The sequence below is a fragment of the Dendrobates tinctorius genome, unplaced genomic scaffold (genome assembly GCF_039654945.1).
Source record: "Dendrobates tinctorius isolate UK_male_01 unplaced genomic scaffold, ASM3965494v1 ptg000070l, whole genome shotgun sequence".
NCBI classification, from domain to species: domain Eukaryota; kingdom Metazoa; phylum Chordata; class Amphibia; order Anura; family Dendrobatidae; genus Dendrobates; species Dendrobates tinctorius.
The window spans coordinates 69,343,964-69,364,384 of NW_027361738.1; the positions used below are offsets into that span (position 1 = coordinate 69,343,964).

At 41.9% G+C, this 20,421-nt stretch overlaps 1 protein-coding gene across 10 annotated transcripts in view; it reads left to right on the top strand.

The window, feature by feature from the left end:
• Nucleotides 1-20,421, top strand: part of NEBL (nebulette) — a 215,104-nt gene that overhangs the window by 160,552 nt on the left and 34,131 nt on the right. For 8 of the 10 annotated variants that reach the window (XM_073581843.1, XM_073581833.1, XM_073581837.1 and 5 more), the window contains 9 exons: nucleotides 2,023-2,124; nucleotides 2,525-2,626; nucleotides 4,275-4,385; nucleotides 15,381-15,485; nucleotides 17,818-17,922; nucleotides 19,200-19,307; nucleotides 19,644-19,754; nucleotides 20,038-20,148; nucleotides 20,227-20,334. The exons of the other annotated variants lie outside the window; for them this stretch is intronic. In XM_073581843.1, coding sequence (XP_073437944.1) covers nucleotides 2,023-2,124; nucleotides 2,525-2,626; nucleotides 4,275-4,385; nucleotides 15,381-15,485; nucleotides 17,818-17,922; nucleotides 19,200-19,307; nucleotides 19,644-19,754; nucleotides 20,038-20,148; nucleotides 20,227-20,334 — 963 coding nt within the window. The remainder of the gene's footprint in view (nucleotides 1-2,022; nucleotides 2,125-2,524; nucleotides 2,627-4,274; nucleotides 4,386-15,380; nucleotides 15,486-17,817; nucleotides 17,923-19,199; nucleotides 19,308-19,643; nucleotides 19,755-20,037; nucleotides 20,149-20,226; nucleotides 20,335-20,421) is intronic. 10 annotated transcript variants of the gene reach the window in all.

The window sequence follows — 20,421 nt, forward strand, 5'->3', positions numbered from 1 at the left end:
AATGCAGGTCTGGTTTATTCTACTGTACTGAACGAGTTGTGAAGATGTGAATGAGTTCTAGCAGGGAATTCATTATACGTGTATGATCCCGCACATCCGCTCATGGAGTCAGATGTGACGAGGTGTTAGCACTGACTGTGAAGGGATCAGCCTGAATTACAGAAATTGCAATAGGCTATTTTTACCGCTGTCTCTCCCTGCCAGAAAGAGGAAGGTGAAATGTCTGCGATATTTATATATCTAATTAGAGGTTACATCAAGGTGAGATTTACTGAGCAAATGAGAAGGCAATTAATACAAGAATAAAAGGAAAAGCTATTTCTGCAGGAACAGTATTTACAGTGCAATGGCAATCATCGGTTGTGGAGGTTGACATTAGGTGGGCTGCCTGAGAGTTTTAGAAGTGACCGATGTGCTGAAAAGTTATAGACTAAAAAAAAAATAGAAAAAACATATCTCCCTCCGCCTCAGCTCAAGTCTTTGTTTCTGGAGAGATGATGTGTTGTTCCGTCACATAACCACTGCAGCCAATCACTGGCTTCAGCTGTAATCCTGCCATGTCATGTGACATCATCCCTAAGGGCAGTGATTGGCTGCAGTGGTCATCTGTTCATACATCATGTTATAGCCCAACAGTCATGATCTATGAATGCAATAGTGTATGTTACTTTCTTTATAAGGATGCAAAACTCCAGTATTATTTTTATTTTATATTTTTTTCATCCCAACATGAGCAGCTCCATCCAAAACCTTTAACCTTAGAAACTAATGGATTTTATGAATGTCCTAATGCTGCTCGTAGCAACACAATTGGATTATTTAATTTTTTTTTTTTCAGGATTGCTGCAAGATTTTCCCCGACTTCTCCATAAACACAAGAGCGTTCAGTTTGTATTCTCTATGGGATGAACGGAGCAATCTGCTGCAAGAAATGTCTCACCTCCTGCAGATGCAAAAATCTGCATGGAGGAGGCACAAGGACCCATTCACATGCGTACTTTTCAAACATTGCTATTCTTCTTTCTTTACACCAAGTGAAATAGTAGACATAATATAAGCAACTGCAACAATAGTAGCAGGTAGTGACACATCTTGATTGATTGCTAGCTGTAGATCCTCCGGACAATCCCATAAGCAACGATCCGTGGAAGAAAACACAGTGTCTGCAGGCACAGAGACCATTATGGAGACATGGTGCCCGGGGGTTGGCATGTGGACACACCTGTGATTGTCCTGGGGATCTACAGCTCGTAAGTATTCAACATATACAGTATCTGTTCCGTGGATTGCTACAATTGTTCTAGTATTTCTACTATTTTGCCTAGTGTAAAGAAAGAATAATAGCAATTTTTGAAAAGCACTTGAATGGGTCCATGTGCCTTCTTTATGCAGTTTTTAGCTTTTACAATATGATGATCTTGGAATGCCGATTAATTCATAAGTAAAACTCAGCTACTATCGTCACTAATTATACTTTAACTTATCTACTACAGATACATAATAAACTGGTGTTTAATTCCAAATTGCCCGATCCTTCTCTGCCCCGACACCACCCATCCTAGGAGAGTCGGGAGTCCCTTAAGCGCATTAGATGGTTGGATGATTCCCAGCGATATAGACATGTTTGGCCGACTTTGGTCTCATGTGTAGGCTTCAATTTTGCCCAAAGTGATACTCAATAACATGGGCAGCAAAGGGTTCAAATCCCACCAAGGACAACATCTGCAAGGAGTTTGTATGTTTTCACGGTGTTTGCATGGTTTTCCTTTGTGTTCTACGGTTTCCTCCCACACTCCAGAAACTGATAGGGAATCTAGATTGTGAGCCCCAATGGGGACAGCAATGATAAAGTCTGTAAAACGCTGTGGAATATGATGGCGCTATATAAGAGTATCGTAAGTCAAATAAATACAAATACATTTCCAATAAGTTATAGAAATCAAAACTGATCATGTTTCTCTGCATTTTGTGCTCCTGGATGCTGCCTGGACTCACAGATGATGGCATTTTTATTTCTTGCAGGTGAGTTATAAGAAAGGTGCGCAGGACATCCACAGATATACTGAAGTGCTGGACAGACCAGACATACAGAAGGCTACAGAGATATCGAAGATCATAAGCAATGTAATAACTTCCATATATTCTTTTAGGCATTTAATGTGTGTGAAATATTCAGACAAAGTTAATTTGGCAGATGTCAGAAGAAATGGATTGTGCATGTTGAAATTCAACATGCCCGATCGCTTGTCTGGGGGGGGGGGTTGTCTGGCAGGAGCTTCTTTCCTTCACCCCAAAACATATTCACACTGAGCTGAACTATATGAATTCTGAATTATGTGAATTTGGTTCAAGCCACCCTGCCAAGCAAGAATGGAACAGTATGGCGCAGTTTATTGTCCAATTCGGGATAAAATTAGAAAGCATTTTTTGTATTATGTAACCCTGCCTGTAACGGGATCATTTCTTCCTGAATACTTTGTATTATCTAATGAGATTCTCAATACTTGTCCTGTATTTGATACAGGTGGATTATAGGAAAGCCAGAGGTGAGCTGAGTAAAGAACCTATGGTCTTAGGAAGACCAGACTTTGAACATGCAAAAGAAGTATCAAAGCTCACCAGTCAGGTAAATCTCATCCAGGAGTTCCACACTATCCAACTGAATTAATGTGATTCGTGATTCCTTGTTCCAAAAAGTTTGTTAACGCATTTCCTTCATTTCACACACAATGAGGAGAAAAGCATGACGTTGGATGTTTCTCACACCATGCTCTGTAACGTCAATTTTTTTGATGTGTGGTTTGTTTTTGTCAATATTCAGTTACTTCTTTATCTTGCTTCCCAGCATGCATTACTCCTGCCTTTCCAATGGATTGCATGCCCCAAAGTTAAATTTTGTCTCTCTGCTATTCCTTTATGGTATTTGACAGACAGGAGAGCAGGAGCAGAGAGACAAAGACCAGCCCTCACTTCCTGTAGAGAGACAAAGACCCACTTCCTGCAGAGATACAAAGACCCACCTTCCACTTCCTATAGAGATGCAGAGACCAACCTTCCACTTCCTGTAGAGATACAAAGACACACCTTCCACTTCCTGTAGAGATTAAAAGACCCTACTTCCACTTCCTGTAGAGATACAAAGACCTTCCTTCCTCTTCCTGTAGAGATACAAAGACTCACCTTCAACTTCCTGTAGAGATACAAAGACCCACTTCCTGTAGAGATACAAAGACCCACTTCCTGCAGAGATACAAAGACCCACCTTCCACTTCCTATAGAGATGCAGAGACCAACCTTCCACTTCCTGTAGAGATACAAAGACACACCTTCCACTTCCTGTAGAGATTAAAAGACCCTACTTCCACTTCCTGTAGAGATACAAAGACCTTCCTTCCTCTTCCTGTAGAGATACAAAGACTCACCTTCGACTTCCTGTAGAGATACAAAGACCCACTTCCTGTAGAGATACAAAGACCCACTTCCTGCAGAGATACAAAGACCCACCTTCCACTTCCTATAGAGATGCAGAGACCAACCTTCCACTTCCTGTAGAGATACAAAGACACACCTTCCACTTCCTGTAGAGATTAAAAGACCCTACTTCCACTTCCTGTAGAGATACAAAGATCTTCCTTCCTCTTCCTGTAGAGATACAAAGACTCACCTTCGACTTCCTGTAGAGATACAAAGACCCACTTCCTGTAGAGATACAAAGACCCACCTTCCACTTCCTGTAGAGATACAAAGACCCACCTTCCACTTCCTGTAGAGATACAAAGACCCACTTCCTGTAGAGATACAAAGACCCACCTGCCACTTCCTGTATAGATACAAAGAACCACCTTTCACTTCCTGTAGAGATACAAAGACCCACCTTCCACTTCCTGTAGATACAAAGACCCTTCCTCCAGTAATTCATCTTGATGTCTTCTCTGCTGCTAGAGATGGATTACTCTTGACAACAGGCAATGGTCAGTAAGTTACAAAGATTGGAAACTCCTAGTGGACTCTGCTTCGGAGTAATTTTTAAGGGGCTGAAAACATCATTTTGGGTAAATACAGTAGTTTTTAGTTGCAATTTTGCATTGGTCATTGGATTATCATAAATTAATTGTTTCAGCAGTGGCCATTTAAAAAAAGTCTATATTGTGGTGGCAGAGAATTATTGCTGATCATCCTAAGTTATCTGTTCTGATGGATTTTTGTTGCGGGAATTTGAGTGTCATATTGTAAAAACATATTGGGCGCACACAAATATATATTTTTTCTTTTAGGTGAAATACAAGGAACAGTTTGAAGAAATGAAGGGTAAGAAATCTCGTTACAACCCCTTGGATAGCGCAGTCTTCAGACAGGCTCAAGCTGCTTCAGCCTTGGCGAGTGATGTATGTATTTTTGGTTGGTTAATGCATTGTAGATTTTTTTTGCATGACGTGAAATGTAACAAATTTCTGCTATTACTTTAGGTTGTGGGCTTTTTTACCTTCTGGAATATTGGATGCTTTCTTAACCATTGCATGACTGCATTGTATGAGATATTGTACTGTAGCTTGGCCAAACTGGAATCACCATAAAAATTACAAAAACATTATTCTAATAAATTCAATTTAACGATACTTGGCTTGTAGATTCTTAAAGTAAAACTCTGGGCAAATGATTCAGGTTTAGGAAAATGGAGCTTCTGTGCTAAAGGGGTTGTCCAAGTAGTGCTGGAAAAAAATAAAAACAAATGTTATGGATCCGATCCTGATCATCTCCGGTGCTGACCCTTCCTGGCACCTCACTGATCACCACTTCCTGCTCCCTGGTAACACCCAGAAAATGACTGCTTAGCCTGTCATTGGTCGAATCTGTGACCCGCTCAAGTCAGGGATTGGCCGAGAACCCATTTCCTGTGGTAAGAGGCTGCGGGAAATAGAGACTGGCAGGGAACTGGAAAACATTGGAAACAGGCCAACAAGGGTTCAGATATGTGAGTATCATTTTTTATGCCATTCTAACCCCTCTTAACAAAAAAAAATGTTTTTGCTTAAAATACTTTTAATTGATTCACTTTAGGCTATGGGAACCATGCTAGGATTATACTGTATAAACCACAGCAGATAGGATAAGAGGACAGAATAAACTTTACAGACCCCAACAATAAAAAGCAGAAATCTTGCTTGTATTCCAAGTTTTCAGCGATATCACCCCTGCAGCCAATCATCAATGGAAGCCATGATGCCAGTAATATGTCACAGGATCACTGTGGCAAATGAAGCTTCATTGTACCAGCTGCCTGTAAACTAAAACCGGGTGTAGGAGCTTCTGCACAGAATGCTTGGAGGGAGGGAGAAGATGTTGGTAGAGTTTTCGTGTTACTTTATAGTATTTGCAGCTATTTTAATTTGTTTTTATAAGGCTGGTGATACCCTTTGATCTCTATATATCAGTCTGCAGTAAGATCCGTAGCTCCCCCTAGTGGTCTTGATTGGTTACCAGAATTGCATCATACAACGCATTCATGCAGGTTATTTAGAGCTTTGTGTTAAAAAAAAAAAAAGCCAACTAATGTAAGGAGACACTTGGGGCCGGTAGGAGCTCAAATTCCAGGCTGAACATTTATTTATTTTTTTTCTGTAAATTCTTTATTTATTAAATAAAGTACAAGGAGAAAGTCACCATGGCAAGGATACATTCTTGTCATAAAACAATTTACATGGCATGTGGGGTAATCCTGGGGAAGAATAGGAGAGAAGAGGTGAGGGGGGAAGGGGGGTGACAAGCGGAATGAAAAGGTCAAGGGCGATAAGAGACCTATGGAGCATGGGGGGGATAAGAGGGAAGAGGGGCAAGGAATACAAGATTGGGGAAATACAACAGTCAATTGTAACAAAAACTGACATAGGTACACACGATAGATCATTAAACATCTGTGTTATCAGATCATAAAGAAACTATATGACAGGGCATTGAAACATGGCACTACAAGAGGGCAACGGGTAACCATATTAGTTATTACTTTTTTGCAAATTTTTCCGGGGGGGCCCAAATGCGTACATATGAATCATGGTTGAGTCTCCCAACTCGAGAGCTCTTCGAGGCGGGAGATTTGACTCACTTTGGATCAATATACAAGAATGGAGTGGGGGGGGACTCATCCTTCCAATGTAGGGTTATTAAATGCTTAGCCGCTCCAACCAATAGCGGGAGAAGCCCATGTCTTTTTGGTTTGAAGTTTTTTTGATGGACATGAGAGTAGAGCTTCAGATGCTTGTAAATCCTGTTGAATTAATTTTAGAATTTTTTTGAGAGCTTGATTGATCCCGCTCCAGGACTCCTTTATCGCCGGGCACTCCCAGAATATATGTGTATGGTGCCCTATCTGATTGTGGCACCTCCAACATACATTAGAATTGGCCAGCCCCAGATGCTGGAGTTTGACCAGGGTCATGTGCCATCTAGTCAAAATTTTTATAAGAATTTTCTTGGAGTAACATACATCTTGAGAAACCGCACACCCAAAAGGACTATCCTGGAAATCTGTTCATCTGAGAAATTAAGATTAAATTCCATCTCCCAGGAATATAAGAATGTTGGCTTAAACCCTGTGGGAGAGGTATTTAGTCGGGAGTATATACGAGATATGAGTTTTGGCTGCGAAGGGGGGGAGTTTTGCCATAATGTCCAACCAAGACCAAGTGGATTTGTGGGGATATTTTTGTTTAAACTGTATAAGAACACGCTTTATATGTTGTTGTCTTTGAAGAAAAGTTTTTGGTTGACTTTGTGCAGAGTCGGGCCAAGCTCCATCTTTGAGGACTTTGTCATTGTAATAGTTGCTGAACATTTATTTCCGTATTGTACAGATGCAGGGAAAAAAATGGGACTCGTCAGCCAGCTAGCGGCAGCTTTTTTTTTTTTTTTGTAAAAGCACAACCAAAAAACTTGCATCCTCTTAATAAAATGTCAATAATCCATTTACTACACTGAAGTGCACTCTCTATGTCCTGCCATCATTTTTTTTTATTTTAGGACAAAGTCACATATATATAATTTCCAGTATATATATATTTTTTTTAATTTTTCTACATGGCAGGAAAGAACAACTAAAAGTCTGATGACTCATTTTTCCACCAAGTACCTTCAGAGTCCGGCCAAAAAGTGTCCTCACGCAAACTTTTTATTACTCTATATAATGATTCTCTTGATATTTTATTCTCTTCTGTTTAGTTCAAAACTGCGGCGCTCAATTATGAACCAGTTAATATGAAGTCATAGCCATACAATCCCATTATACTGAATGTTAATGTAGCTATCAGCCTACAGAATTCACACCCGTTATTTATTAATGCACAACAGTGCAATAGAAACTATAGTAATATTAATACTGTGTACAGTATAAAAGTGTCCATCATTGTTTTTTACCTTCTGGCAAGCAGAGGGATTGATGAGGATTACAGGAGAAGCCCGGCAACTAGGAATAATAAGCAGAAACAAGTCAATTAGTTTATAAAGGCTGTCAATCCCTCGTACATTATTATTTTTACCGTTATTTTTATCCTTATTTTTCTCAAAGTCTCTCAATAAACTTGTGTCATACATGACAATTGTCACAGTCTACAGTAGAATGTAGCCCAGGAAAAGGTTTTTAACTTCCAAAAAATGTTCCAAGAGCCAAATGCATGATTTTTTTATAAGGAGGGCTTTGCTGTATCCATAAACACACTACAAAGTCCCCTACTTCCTTTCTATATCCGATTGTCAATTTTTAAAAATACCTTTTTAATGACAGAGAGCTCCAAATTCCCTATTTTCCTCCATGCATCCATATAGTTAGATGATACAATTCTATCTCCTTGCAGCTGCCACTAGATGGAGCTATACAGCATCTCTAGAACTGAATAATATATCAGTATGCAGTGTGCTCCCCTGTTGTGAGTTCATTTTCCCCTTCACCATCAATGTCTGATGAACTCCCTCTTCTGGTGAAGGAAGGTAGTGAGGCTGATTACCAAACACCTGATCTGGTAGATGATGACTGGGTAACAGGAAATTCTGACTGGATATAAGGCAGCCAACGCCCTTCTGAGTGGCTGGTGATTTTTCTGCTGGATTCTTGGAGACCAGTCTGATTCCTGCTTCCCAAAGATAAGTTTTTGCTCTGCTATTGAACTTAGTTTTGTTTTGTTTACCTTGTTTTTTGGAGTTCAGCCATCCCCGGTCGGGGGTGTGCTGAGTTCCATTTTTGTCTCTGATCAGTTTGTCTCTTTGCTCTGTCTTCAGAATTTACCTGAGTGCTGATAAAGTCTTTTTGAAGGGCCAGTTTTTCCTATCAGACGGTTGGGACATTTTTTGGTAGGGTTTTTTACGGATTGCAGACAGCAGCTTTTCTATCCTGTCCTTTTTAGTTAGCTTGGGCCCCATCGTTTGCTCAACCTATCTTTCTATCTGTGTGAGTGTTTTTTCATCTTGCTTCACCGTCATTATATGTTGGGGGCTGCCTATTGCTTTGGGTTCTGCTCTGGGGCAGTTTAGATTTCCCCTTTCTTTCTTTAGGCCTATTTAGTTCTCCGGCTGTGTTCGAGGGGTCTAGGTCATCGTAGGATCCCCCCACGGCTACTGTTATTTGTTGTGGATAGGATCAGGGGTCTGCAATCCGATAGCTACCAACCTCTCCGGTTTTCTGGACTTAGCTTGTATTTTTGTTTTTTCCACCTTCGGTGACTCATTCATAACAGAATCACCAGCCAAACCGCAGATCCTAGGGTACTCAATAGCAGGAAAGAATTGTAAAAAAAAAGTGTCAGAATTTTTTTTTTTTGTGTATATTTTTTCCTCTATGTCTCTGAGGCCGTAGGGGGAATTTTTTTTTTCTTTCTCAATGGAGATGAAGCAATTGTCTGATCGTGTGGAGCAGCTCACTGCTGAAGTGCAGGGAATTTCCGCCTATCTTGCTCATTCACATGCTGCTGAACCAAAGATCTCTACTCCTGATGTGTTTTTTGGGGATCGGTCTAAATTTTTGAATTTTAAGAATAATTGTAAATTATTTTTTGCCTTGAAGCCTAACTCGTCGGGGAGCTCCGCGCAGCAGGTTAAAATTGTCTTCTCTTTGCTGCGCGGCGATCCCCAGAATTGGGCGTTTTCTTTGAAACCTGATGATCCTATTCTAAATAATGTGGATGCATTTTTTCAAACCTTGGGGTTGTTGTATGATGAACCTAATGCTATTGATCAGGCTGAAAAGGCCGTGTTGGCCTTGAGCCAGGGTCGGGATTCTGCAGAGTTGTACTGTCAAAAATTCTGAAAGTGGGCGGTCCTTACTACCTGGAATGATGGTGCCTTGGCAGCTCCCTTTCGGAAGGGTTTGTCAGAAACCGTAAAAGATACTATGGTGGGATTTCCTGTTCCCTCTGGTCTTGACGATTCTATGTCATTAGCCATTCAGGTTGATCGGCGTTTGCGTGAACGCAAAACCGCACGAGAGGTGTTGCCACCTGTTGAACAAATGTCTGAACCTATGCAATGTAATAGAGTTTTGTCTAGGGCGCAACGTCAGGAGTTCAGAAGGCGTAATAAGCTGTGTTTCTTCTGTGGTGATGCCTCGCATATTATTTCTGTCTGCCCAAAATGAGAGAAACGTTTTGCACACACATTTGCTGTGGGTGGTGTTCAACCTAAGTTTCTTCTGGCAATTACTCTGATCTGCTCCCTGTCCACATTTTCCGCTAAGGCTTTTGTGGATTCGGGAGCAGCTCTGAACCTGATGGACTTGGATTTTGCTAAACGTTGTGGATTTCCTATGACACCTTTGCGGACGCCTATCCCTTTGAGGGGTATTGATGCTACTCCTTTGGCGAAGAATAAACCTCAGTTTTGGACCCAGGTGGTAATACGGGTCGCCCCAGACCATCAAGAGAATTGCAGATTTTTGGTGTTGCATAATTTGCATGATACCATTGTTCTGGGGTTTCCCTGGTTGCAAATCCATAATCCAGTTTTGGATTGGAAATCTGTGTCTGTGGTGAGTTGGGGTTGTCGGTGTGCCCTTAGTGATGCTCCTGTTTTCTCCACCTCTCCCCAGTCGCATGATGTTCCTGACTATTTGGCTGATTATTATGATGTATTTAGTGAGAATGAGTCTGCGTCTTTGCCTCCTTATAGGAGTTATGACTGTGCAATTGAGCTGAGCCCTGGGTGTAAATTTCCCAAGGGTCGACTTTTCAATTTATCTGTACCCGAGCACGAGGCTATGCGATCCTATATTAAGGAGTCATTGGAGAAGGGTCATATTAGACCATCCTCTTCACCCTTAGGTGCTGGTTTTTTTTTCGTGGCTAAGAAAGATGGGTCATTAAGGCCTTGTATTGACTATCGTTCACTCAACAAAATTACTGTTAAATATCAGTATCTGTTACCCCTGATTTCTGATCTATTCTCCAGAGTTAAAGGTGCTTGTTGGTTTACAAAGCTTGACCTCAGGGGGCGTATAATCTTATTCGCATTAAGCATGGGGATGAATGGAAGACGGCGTTTAATACTCCGGAGGGACATTGAGTACTTGGTGATGCCTTTGGGGCTCACTAATGCCCCTTCTGTCTTCCAGTGCTTCATGAATGATATTTTCCGAGACTTGGTGGATAAATTTTTGATCATCTATCTAGATGATATTTTGATCTTTTCCAAGGATTGGGACTCTCATGTGGAACATGTTCGGACTGTGTTCCGGATTTTGAGGGAGAATTCCCTGTATGTCAAGAGATCGAAATGCCTTTTTGGTGTACAGAGGATTTCATTTTTGGGATTTATTTTGTCTCCGTCAACTATTGAAATGGACCCGGCCAAGGTACAGGCCATTTATGATTGGGTTCAGCCCACTTCTTTGAAGGCCCTCCAGAAGTTTTTGGGTTTTGCTAATTTTTATCGTAAATTTATATCTAATTTTTCTGGTATTGCCAAACCATTGACTGATTTGACTAAGAAGGGTGCTGATGTGCTGAATTGGTCTCCGGAGGCTGTTTCTTCCTTTCAGGAGCTGAAGCGAAGGTTCACTTCTGCTCCGGTTTTGCGGCAACCTGATATCTCACTCCCGTTTCAGGTAGAGGTGGACGCTTCTGAGATTGGTGCAGGAGCTGTTTTGTCCCAAAAAGATCCTGTAAGATCTAAAATGAATCCCTGTGCTTTCTTTCCCCGAAAGTTCTCCCCATCCGAACGTAACTATGATGTGGGGAATCGGGAACTGTTAGCCATGAAATGGGCATTTGAGGAGTGGAGACATTGGTTGGAGGGAGCTAAACATCAAGTTGTGGTCCTTACTGACAACAAGAATTTGATTTACCTGGAGTCGGCCAAACGCTTGAATCCTAGACAGGCTAGGTGGGCCTTGTTTTTCACACGTTTTGATTTTGTGGTCTCTTTTCTTCCGGGCACTAAGAATGTCAAGGCAGACGCCCTCTCTAGGAGTTTCTTTGCTGATTCTCCTGTTGTGACCAAGCCTGCTACCATCTTAGGTGAGGGGGTAGTTCTTTCTGCCATCTTGCCCGATTTGAGACGTGCTCTGGAAGAGTTTCAGGAGGACAAACCTGAGCGTTGTCCCAGTGGAAAGTTGTATGTTCCTGACCAGTGGAGGAAGAGAGTGATGTCTGAAGTTCATTACTCTGCATTGGCTGGTCATCCAGGTATTTTTGGTACTAGAGATTTGGTGAGTCGGTCTTTTTGGTGGCCCGCCTTATCTCGTGATGTCAGGAATTTTGTGCAGTCCTGTGGGACTTGCTCTCGGTCTAAACCTTGTTCTCGCTCTAATGGGTTGTTGATGCCTTTTCCGTGCCCAGGAGGCCATGGACCCATATTTCAATGGATTTTATCTCTGATATGCCTGTCTCTCAGAGAATGACTGTTATTTGGGTGATTTGTGATAGATTCTCTAAGATGGTCCATCTTGTACCACTCCCTAAGTTGCCATCTTCCTCAGAGTTGGTGCCCTTGTTTTTGCAACAGGTGGTTCGCTTGCACGGGATTCCTGAGAACATTGTATCTGACAGAGGAGTTCAGTTTGTGTCTAGATTTTGGAGGACTTTCTGTTCCAAGCTGGGAATTCAGTTGTCCTTCTCCTCTGCGTTTCACCCTCAGACCAATGGGCAGACGGAGAGAACAAACCAGACTTTGGAGTCGTATTTGAGATGTTTTATTTCTGCTGATCAGGATGATTGGGTTTCATTTTTGCCCTTGGCCGAATTTGCTTTAAATAATAGAGCTAGTTCTGCCACTTTGATGTCACCTTTTTTTTGTAACTTTGGGTTTCATCCTCGATTCTCTACAGGGCAGGTGGAGCCTTCTGCCTGCCCAGGTGTTGACACTGTGGTGGAGAGAATGCACCAGATCTGGGACCAAGTGATGGATAAGTTGTCTCTCTCCCAGGAAAAGGCCCAGCAGTTTTCCAACCGGCATAGGACCATTGGTCCCCAGTTTAAGGTGGGTGATATGGTTTGGTTGTCATCAAAGAATATCGCTATGAAGGTGGCTTCTCCAAAGTTTAAACCTAGATTTATTGGACCTAGCAAGATTTTGGAGATTCTTAATCCAGTCTCTTTTCGATTGGCTCTTCCTGTTACATTTAAGATCCATAACGTGTTTCATAAGTCTCTGTTAAAGAGGTTTTTGAGCCAGTAGTTCCTGTGGTGGCACCTCCTGACCCGGTATTGGTTGAAGGCAATGTGGAATATGAGGTTGAGAAGATACTGGATTCTCGCCTGGCTAGACGGAGACTCCAGTATTTGGTTAAATGGAAATGGTTATGGCCAGGAGGATAATTCTTGGGTCCCTGCATCCGATATTCATGCCGAAAGATTGGTTCGTGCCTTTCATCGGGCCCATCCTGATCGCCCTGGTGGCGTGGATGAGGGTTCGGTGACCCCTCCTCAAGGGGGAGGTACTGTTGTGAGTTCATTTTCCCCTTCATCGTCGATGTCTGATGAACTCCCTCTTCTGGTGAAGGAAGGTAGTGAGGCTGATTACCAAACACCTGATCTGGTAGATGATGACTGGGTAACAGGAAATTCTGACTGGATATAAGGCAGCCGACGCCCTTCTGAGTGGCTGGTAATTTCTCTGCTGGATTCTTGGAGACCAGTCTGATTCCTGCTTCCCAAAGATAAGTTTTTGTTCTGCTATTGAACTTATTAGTTTTGTTTACCTTGTTTTTTGGAGTTCAGCCATCTCCGGTCGGGGGTGTGCTGAGTTCCATTTTTGTCTCTGATCAGTTTGTCTCTTTGCTCTGTCTTCAGAATTTACCTGAGTGCTGATATAGTCTTTTTGAAGTCCTAGCGACTTCAGGGCCTGTTTTTCCTATCAGACGGTTGGGACTTTTTTGGTAGGGTTTTATACGGATTGCAGACAGCAGCTTTTCTATCCTGTCCTTTTTAGTTAGCTTGGGCCCCATCGTTTGCTCAACCTATCTTTCTATCTGTGTTAGTGTTTTCATCTTGCTTCACCGTCATTATATGTTGGGGGCTGCCTATTGCTTTGGGGTCTGCTCTGGGGCAGTTTAGATTTCCCCTTTCTTTCTTTAGGCCTATTTAGTTCTCCGGCTGTGTTCGAGGGGTCTAGGTCATCGTAGGATCCCCCCACGGCTACTGTTATTTGTTGTGGATAGGATCAGGGGTCTGCAATCCGATAGCTACCAACCTCTCCGGTTTTCTGGACTTAGCTTGTATTTTTGTTTTTTCCTCCTTCGGTGACTCATTCATAACACTCCCCCTAGTGGCGACAGAATGTGTTCACGTAATCAGTTAAAGGGCATTTGTCAGGAGGTTTTTGCTATTTAATTTGAGATCAGCATAATATTAGGCAAGAAAGATTCCCCTTGATTCTTGGGTTGTGTCACTTATTAGACTGTGTTGTAGTTTCAAAACAATCAGTGTTTTATCAGCAGGAGATTATCAAAAGAGGACTAGGTCTCACTTGCAAGTCCAGTGAAGGCTGGTTTCATACTTGCGTTCAGGAGGGCTGCGGATGGTAGCCTACTTCCTCCTTTCTTCCTCTGTGAAGCTCCGCCCATGCTCCGCCTACAGGCGGCGTTTCCCTGCGTACCTATCTTTAACATTGGGTACGCAGGGACATGTGTTGTATGCGGATGCGTCCGCATGCGGTGATTTGACGTGTGCAGCGATCGCACAGAAAATAGCCTAATCTGTGCAACTCTCCTCCCAACCACCACTGATTGTCAGCAGAGTGTACCAATCAGTGATGTGGGAGGGATATACACAGCTCCGTATTCTGAGCACTGCTGCATCTACAGTAGAGAAAACTGGGATCGAAATTGCACTGAGCAATCCAATAAGTGACACATCGCTGGAATCCGGGTCTCTGTCCTTACCTCATACTGCTCTCAGATTACATAGCACAAGCCTCCTGATAGATTCCCACTAACAGTGTTTTACCCATGTTTCTGGGTAAAAAGACCCCCCTAAAATACAATACATAAAAAATGCTCTTGTGCAACTACATCTCTTCATTACCCATTCTGAGATGCATTTCGTATACAATTATATGTTTGTCTACACAGCTATTCTCTTATAAACTGGAAAGAATTCTAGCTCTTGTCCTTAGAGAAGCTCATAGAACAGAGAAATGTATGGCATAAGCACTGAATACACAGTTGTACACTTGATGGGTGACAATGTACCTTTCGGACCCTACCTGGCCAGGAGATTGAGGTCTTCTGACCACATTCTGCCAGGGAAGGTAAGAAGCGTTAGCTATGACCTTGCTTACTTTTTGGAAAGAGCAGATGCTGGACTGATGCAGGGACCTCCTGGGTGGTTGGAGCGGATGCGAGGAGTCCCCCATTCTCTATATAGATTGGTTCTCCAAAGTTTGATCAAATATAACTCACTTATGGCATACCATGCCCAGCCTTCCGTAAAATCACGATATCATTAGATACTGATGAAGCCAGGATGTAGCTTTATATCTAGGTTATGCCATTACTTTATAATGGGTGGGAGCACCTAGCGTTTCTGAGGATAAAGGGCCCGCCTGTGCTGAGAGCTCTAGCCTTTCACCGTGTGCTGCTGCACAGCTGGGTGCCTGGGACACTGCAGAGTGGTACAGACTTTAGGAGTACCTGAAGTTCCAGGTGAATTTTTAGGATAACCTGTCCTATGTGTGTTCATGAGAAATAACACAATTTGTGACTATAATATATGTTGTGTATCCTGAATTTTCGAGCTGTTTCCTTTTTGTGACTCCCTGCCTCTGTCTCCTCTCCATAAACTTCTAAAGGTAGCAATTGTAATGTGATCCCTCAGTGAGCTGAAAACCTGTCTTCACGGAGGACAGATTTGAGCAGTGAATTCTTAGCGGACAACTACCCCATTAACTTTTTCCTTGTTTTTCAGGTGAAGTATAAGAAAGACAAGCACACCATGCAAGACACATCCGTAGATCTTCCCAACTTGCTCCACCTGGAACATGCTCTAAAGACCACCAAGCTACAAAGCAATGTAAGCAGATGGGTTGATTACTCATATTCTCTAAATTCAGCATTTTGTTAAACAATCGTTACCATCCCTAAGGTAATCCTGACTAATCATTATCTCTCTAGAATAGTCATTATCTTCTCACTAACACCATCCTATGAACCGGTGTAGTAGAATTATTACCACTGAGGCCACAAATGTATCTTCAGACTATATTATCTGGAGCAACTTACCCCCTGAGGAAGCCAGTTTAGGCGAAACTTTTTTTTAGGAGGCTATATGTGTGTTTTTTAACATCTTGATTGATCTCTGTATGAAAGAAAATGAAATGAATGTGCCTGAAATGTGCTATATAAATTCATGGACTGCAGCCATGATCTAGAGAACAAAGCATAGGCTCACGAATAAGTTGAACATTTTTAGATAATTCCAATAGGGTTCCAATTTTAGGAATTCTGTTTAGATACTGGAATTATATAGGTTCAATCTAATAAATTTAAATTTAGACTACCTTATAAAGAAAATCAATAAAAGTCATGTTTTTATTGCATCTTTGAATGAAAGTGACACATACTATACATCTGTAGCTGGAACTCTGTAAAAGTACTTATTCTCTTTAAAGGGAACCTATGAGTAAATTCATGCTGCCCAAACTGCGTGTAGTATAAATCGCAACCTGACTGCACGATAAGTCAGGTATATCATTGTCTGAAATGCGCTGGCATTTCAGAGAAAATATACTTTGATGATCTGCTTGGAAACTATAGTATACGCAAGGAAGAGACCTGTCAATCTGCCGCAGCAGCGCTGTGAATAGCCGGCTTGGGGCGGCGCCGGACTAGTCTCCTCTCCCACTATGTTTCCTGGATGGATCGTCAAAGTATATTTCAGAGAGTAATATAGCTGCTTGCTGTTGTGCAGCCACCTGCGGTTTGTGGATATGACTGGCTCAGTGTGTATGGCGGACGTGTGCAGAGTCTTCCTTCTTTTTCCATTCATACAATTTGGACTAGACTAATTCTCACCTGAAAGGACCTGGGGACTGTATGGAAAATTACTCATGTGCACTAGCAAATAGGGTTAACGTTGGTCCGTATGCTATCCATTGTGATCCAAGGGGTAAGTTTTCTCCTTGTGGAGAGTGACATGCCAGTGTGAGGAAACTATCCATTGTGCAGATAGGGAACACACAGACCAAAAATACGTTACTTTCAACGTAGTCTAAAACTCTACATAATGAAACTTATATGTCAAACATCTGACTTTTGTAAAGTTTTTAATTTATGGAAAACATGCGGATAAGGGATTTGTGAGAGATTACAGTTTTATGTCTCTTTGGGTCCTCCTTTGATGCCACTTTAGGTAATATGAATTACACAAAACAGGAATAGTAAAGTCTCCTATATACATGATTATATGTCACGATATGTGACCGGCCCCGTGTGACACGACCCAGCAATCAGATGGTCACCAAAACAAGTGGACAAACAAGGAAACACCAGAGATACAATTACAACTTGGGCCCTGCGATAAGGAATGGGGAAATGGACACCTCCTGCACTCTCCTGAGGCTGTGTCCTGGACTAACCTGACAACCCTACACAGGTTCTCTCATCCTGTCGCCGAGCAGAATACCTTGTCCCTCACTTACCCTGCCCCTATCCTTCACTAGGGAATTGGTAAGTGCGGACACTGGTCCCACCGTTGCACTAATAAAATACCAGGGAAAGATAACAGACAAGGTAAGACAAACAACACTTATGTTTCTCTGCTGCAATGCACCGAGCAGCAGAGTAAGGCACCAGATCAGCATTCAGCAGAAGCACCACTGTTCTCAGCCAGCTCCTGTCTTGATCATTGTTGGTATCCAAAAGGAAGTGAATCACCAACACCACCTGATGCCTCAGGTGACCTTATATAGGAAGGTGGGAGTGTTCACCATCAGCAGACTAACTAAACTAACTAAACACTAACTAAACACCAGCGGCCATCGGTGGGAAAAACTGACATTAACCCCCGATGGCCAGAAAGGAAAAAAGTTAAATGTGAGCAGCCCAAATTGACACAGATCCAAAAATGGATCGTGACAATTATAAGTGTTGGCCAAACGATTGTTCAGCTGATAAGCTATCTCTGCAGACACAGAAGCGCTCATTCTGCCTGTCTATGAGACTTTGGCGGGTTTGAACAACTTTTATAGGGGACCTTATATAGTGGAACTGGGGGGAAAACAGAAGTCTGGAATCTGATAAAGTATTTGCTTATAAATAATAACAACTTTTATGTCGAGGTTTGCTCTAATGGATCATTTGACCTTTTCACATTAGGTCTAATTCACGTGTTCTCTGTCTTTCAGAAAGTCTATAAGAAACAATTTGAGGAAAATAAGGGGAATTATCATTTTGCCTTGGATACAGCAGAACAGATTCATCATAAAGAGAATGCTGTACTGCAAAGTCAGGCAAGTACTATCCATAATACAAGATAATGAAAAAATGTAGTTTTAAAAAGTCTAAAAGTTCAGAAGTCTTGAAACTAGAACTTAGTCCCCAATTAATGAAAGTATTTACAAATGAAAAACATTTTGAAAAGTTGTAAATTGTAAAATCAGGCGTATGTTACCACAATTCCAAGGAGGAAAGACCCCAACAATGATCTTAAGAAAGGAATGGTAACTGCCCATCAATATTGGTCGGGTTAGAAGGCCATTTCAAAACAATTTAGTGTCCATCATTCTACAGCGGAAAAGATTATACAGAAGTAAAGCATTCAAGACAGTTGACAATCTATCCAGGAGTAGATAAATTACCAAATTTACCCCACAATAAAATATTGCAGTACTCGAGGAGTAATTGCAAAAAACTCAAGAGCCGCAGCTCAGACTCTAAGGCCTCTTTCACACATCAGTTTTTTGCCTTCAGGCGCGATCCGGCTTTTTTTTGTAAAACCGGATCCGGCAAAATGCAATGCCGGATCCGGTTTTTCCCCATTGACTTGCATTAGCGCCGGATTGTGCCGGATGGCATTGCGTTTCATCCGTTTTTTGCCGGATCCGGCAACTTGTCTCATTCCGGCGTCTGGAAAAAACGTCTACTGTAACGTTTTTTGTCTCCGGCGAAAAAGTCGGAAGCGCCGGATCCGGCGCTTCCAGCTTTTTGCTACAATGAAAGTCTATGGGCACCGGAATGCGCCGGATCCAGAAAAAGACGGATCCAGCCACCGGATCCGGTTTTTTTAAGTCTGCGCATGCTCAGATCCAATTGGCCAGCCTCCAGGAACAGAGACGGATCCAGCAAAAAAACGGATCCGTTTCTACAGTTCTCCAAAATTTATGCCGGATCCGTTTTTTCTAAAAAAAGCCGGATCCTGCCTGACGGCAAAAAACTGATGTGTGAAAGTAGCCTAAAGGCCTTAGTGAGCATGTTAAAGCTTCAAGTTCATGATTGTCCAATTAGAAAAAACACTACAATGGCTTGTTTACAAGGGTTGCTGGCAGAATTCCTCGTCTCTCTAAAAACAACATGGCTGCACAACTAAAGTTTTCAAAGTTGCAGCTTAACAAACCATAAGAATTGAGAAACAATGTCCTTTGGGACATACAACACAACAATAATCCCAAATACTCCAGTAAATGTTTGTAATTCCTAATTTTAAGTCTTTCTAAGGACCTTTCCTTCAAAGAAGCTGTACTTAGCTTTTGTGACAACATATAATTCATCATTTTTTGTTACTCTTTAGGTCAAGTACAAAGAAGAGTATGAAAAATCCAAGGGAAGGTCCATGCTTGAATTTGTGGACACTCCGTTGTACAACGCTTCAAAGGAGGCTCAAAAAATTCAAAGCGAGGTTAGTGGAATGATTACAGAAGGATTACTGTCAGGATTTCTGGACAGGTAATACCCTCCAGCATGAGCCTGCCGTACCAACTTCTTTTAAAAATTGCACCACACCTGCACAAAGGTTGTGTCTGGTATTGCAGCTCAGTACTATTGAAATGAATGGGGCTGATACCACACACAACCTGCGGACGAGAAGAAAACAGCTTTGTTTCCAACCCCATTTATCATTAGTGTTGTGCATTTTTTGTCTATTTTTTTATCTCTCTATTTAGTGCTTTTCATAGCTGATATCCAGCTAATCTGTAAAACCGCAGCATCTCATTTATGCTTTCTTAATTATCAGAAATTATATAGGAAAGAATTTGAGGAGGCAATCAAGGGAAAAGCTTCAGTAGACCTAGATCTCACTCCAACCTTCCTGCAAGCAAAACACGCTATGACCCTGGTCAGCGAGGTAGGAGTTAGACCATATAGTACAGTCCAGCATCAGTAATGACATATATTCTGCACTACTCTATCTATCTACAGTATCTATCTATCTATCTAGCTATCTATCTATCTAGCTATCTATCGTCTCAGTCTAAGGGGTTCTCCTGCCAATCCATCCAGTTTTTTGGTTACCCTATTCAGAGGTGGACAGGCAGCTGTGACTGCGTTTGGATCCCTTCTTTGATGTCTTAATCAGCTACTTTCCACACTTCCTGTACACATCATATTGTCTTTATTTCCATTATTAGAGAGAATACCGGAAAGACTTAGAAGAAGGAATCAAAGGCAAGGGTCTGACAGTTCTGGAAGATACTCCGGATTTAATCAGGGTGAAAAATGCGTCACAAATCTTAAACGAGGTCGGTATAATAAGAAGGTGTGATAATCGCGCGGTGTATGTCACATGTTTCTGAGTGTGTTTTTTTTTTTTTTTAAAGAAAGAGTATCGGAAGGACTTTGAAAATATTAAAGGGAAAGGCATGGAGTTCAGCGCAGACATCCCAGATATGATCAGAGCCAAACGGGCAACTGAAATAATCAGTGAGGTAATGATATTCATAGAGACACATTTACTGTTCTGACACTAGGTAGAATAAAGTCCCTTCCCATACTCCACTGTTTTACTTGTATCA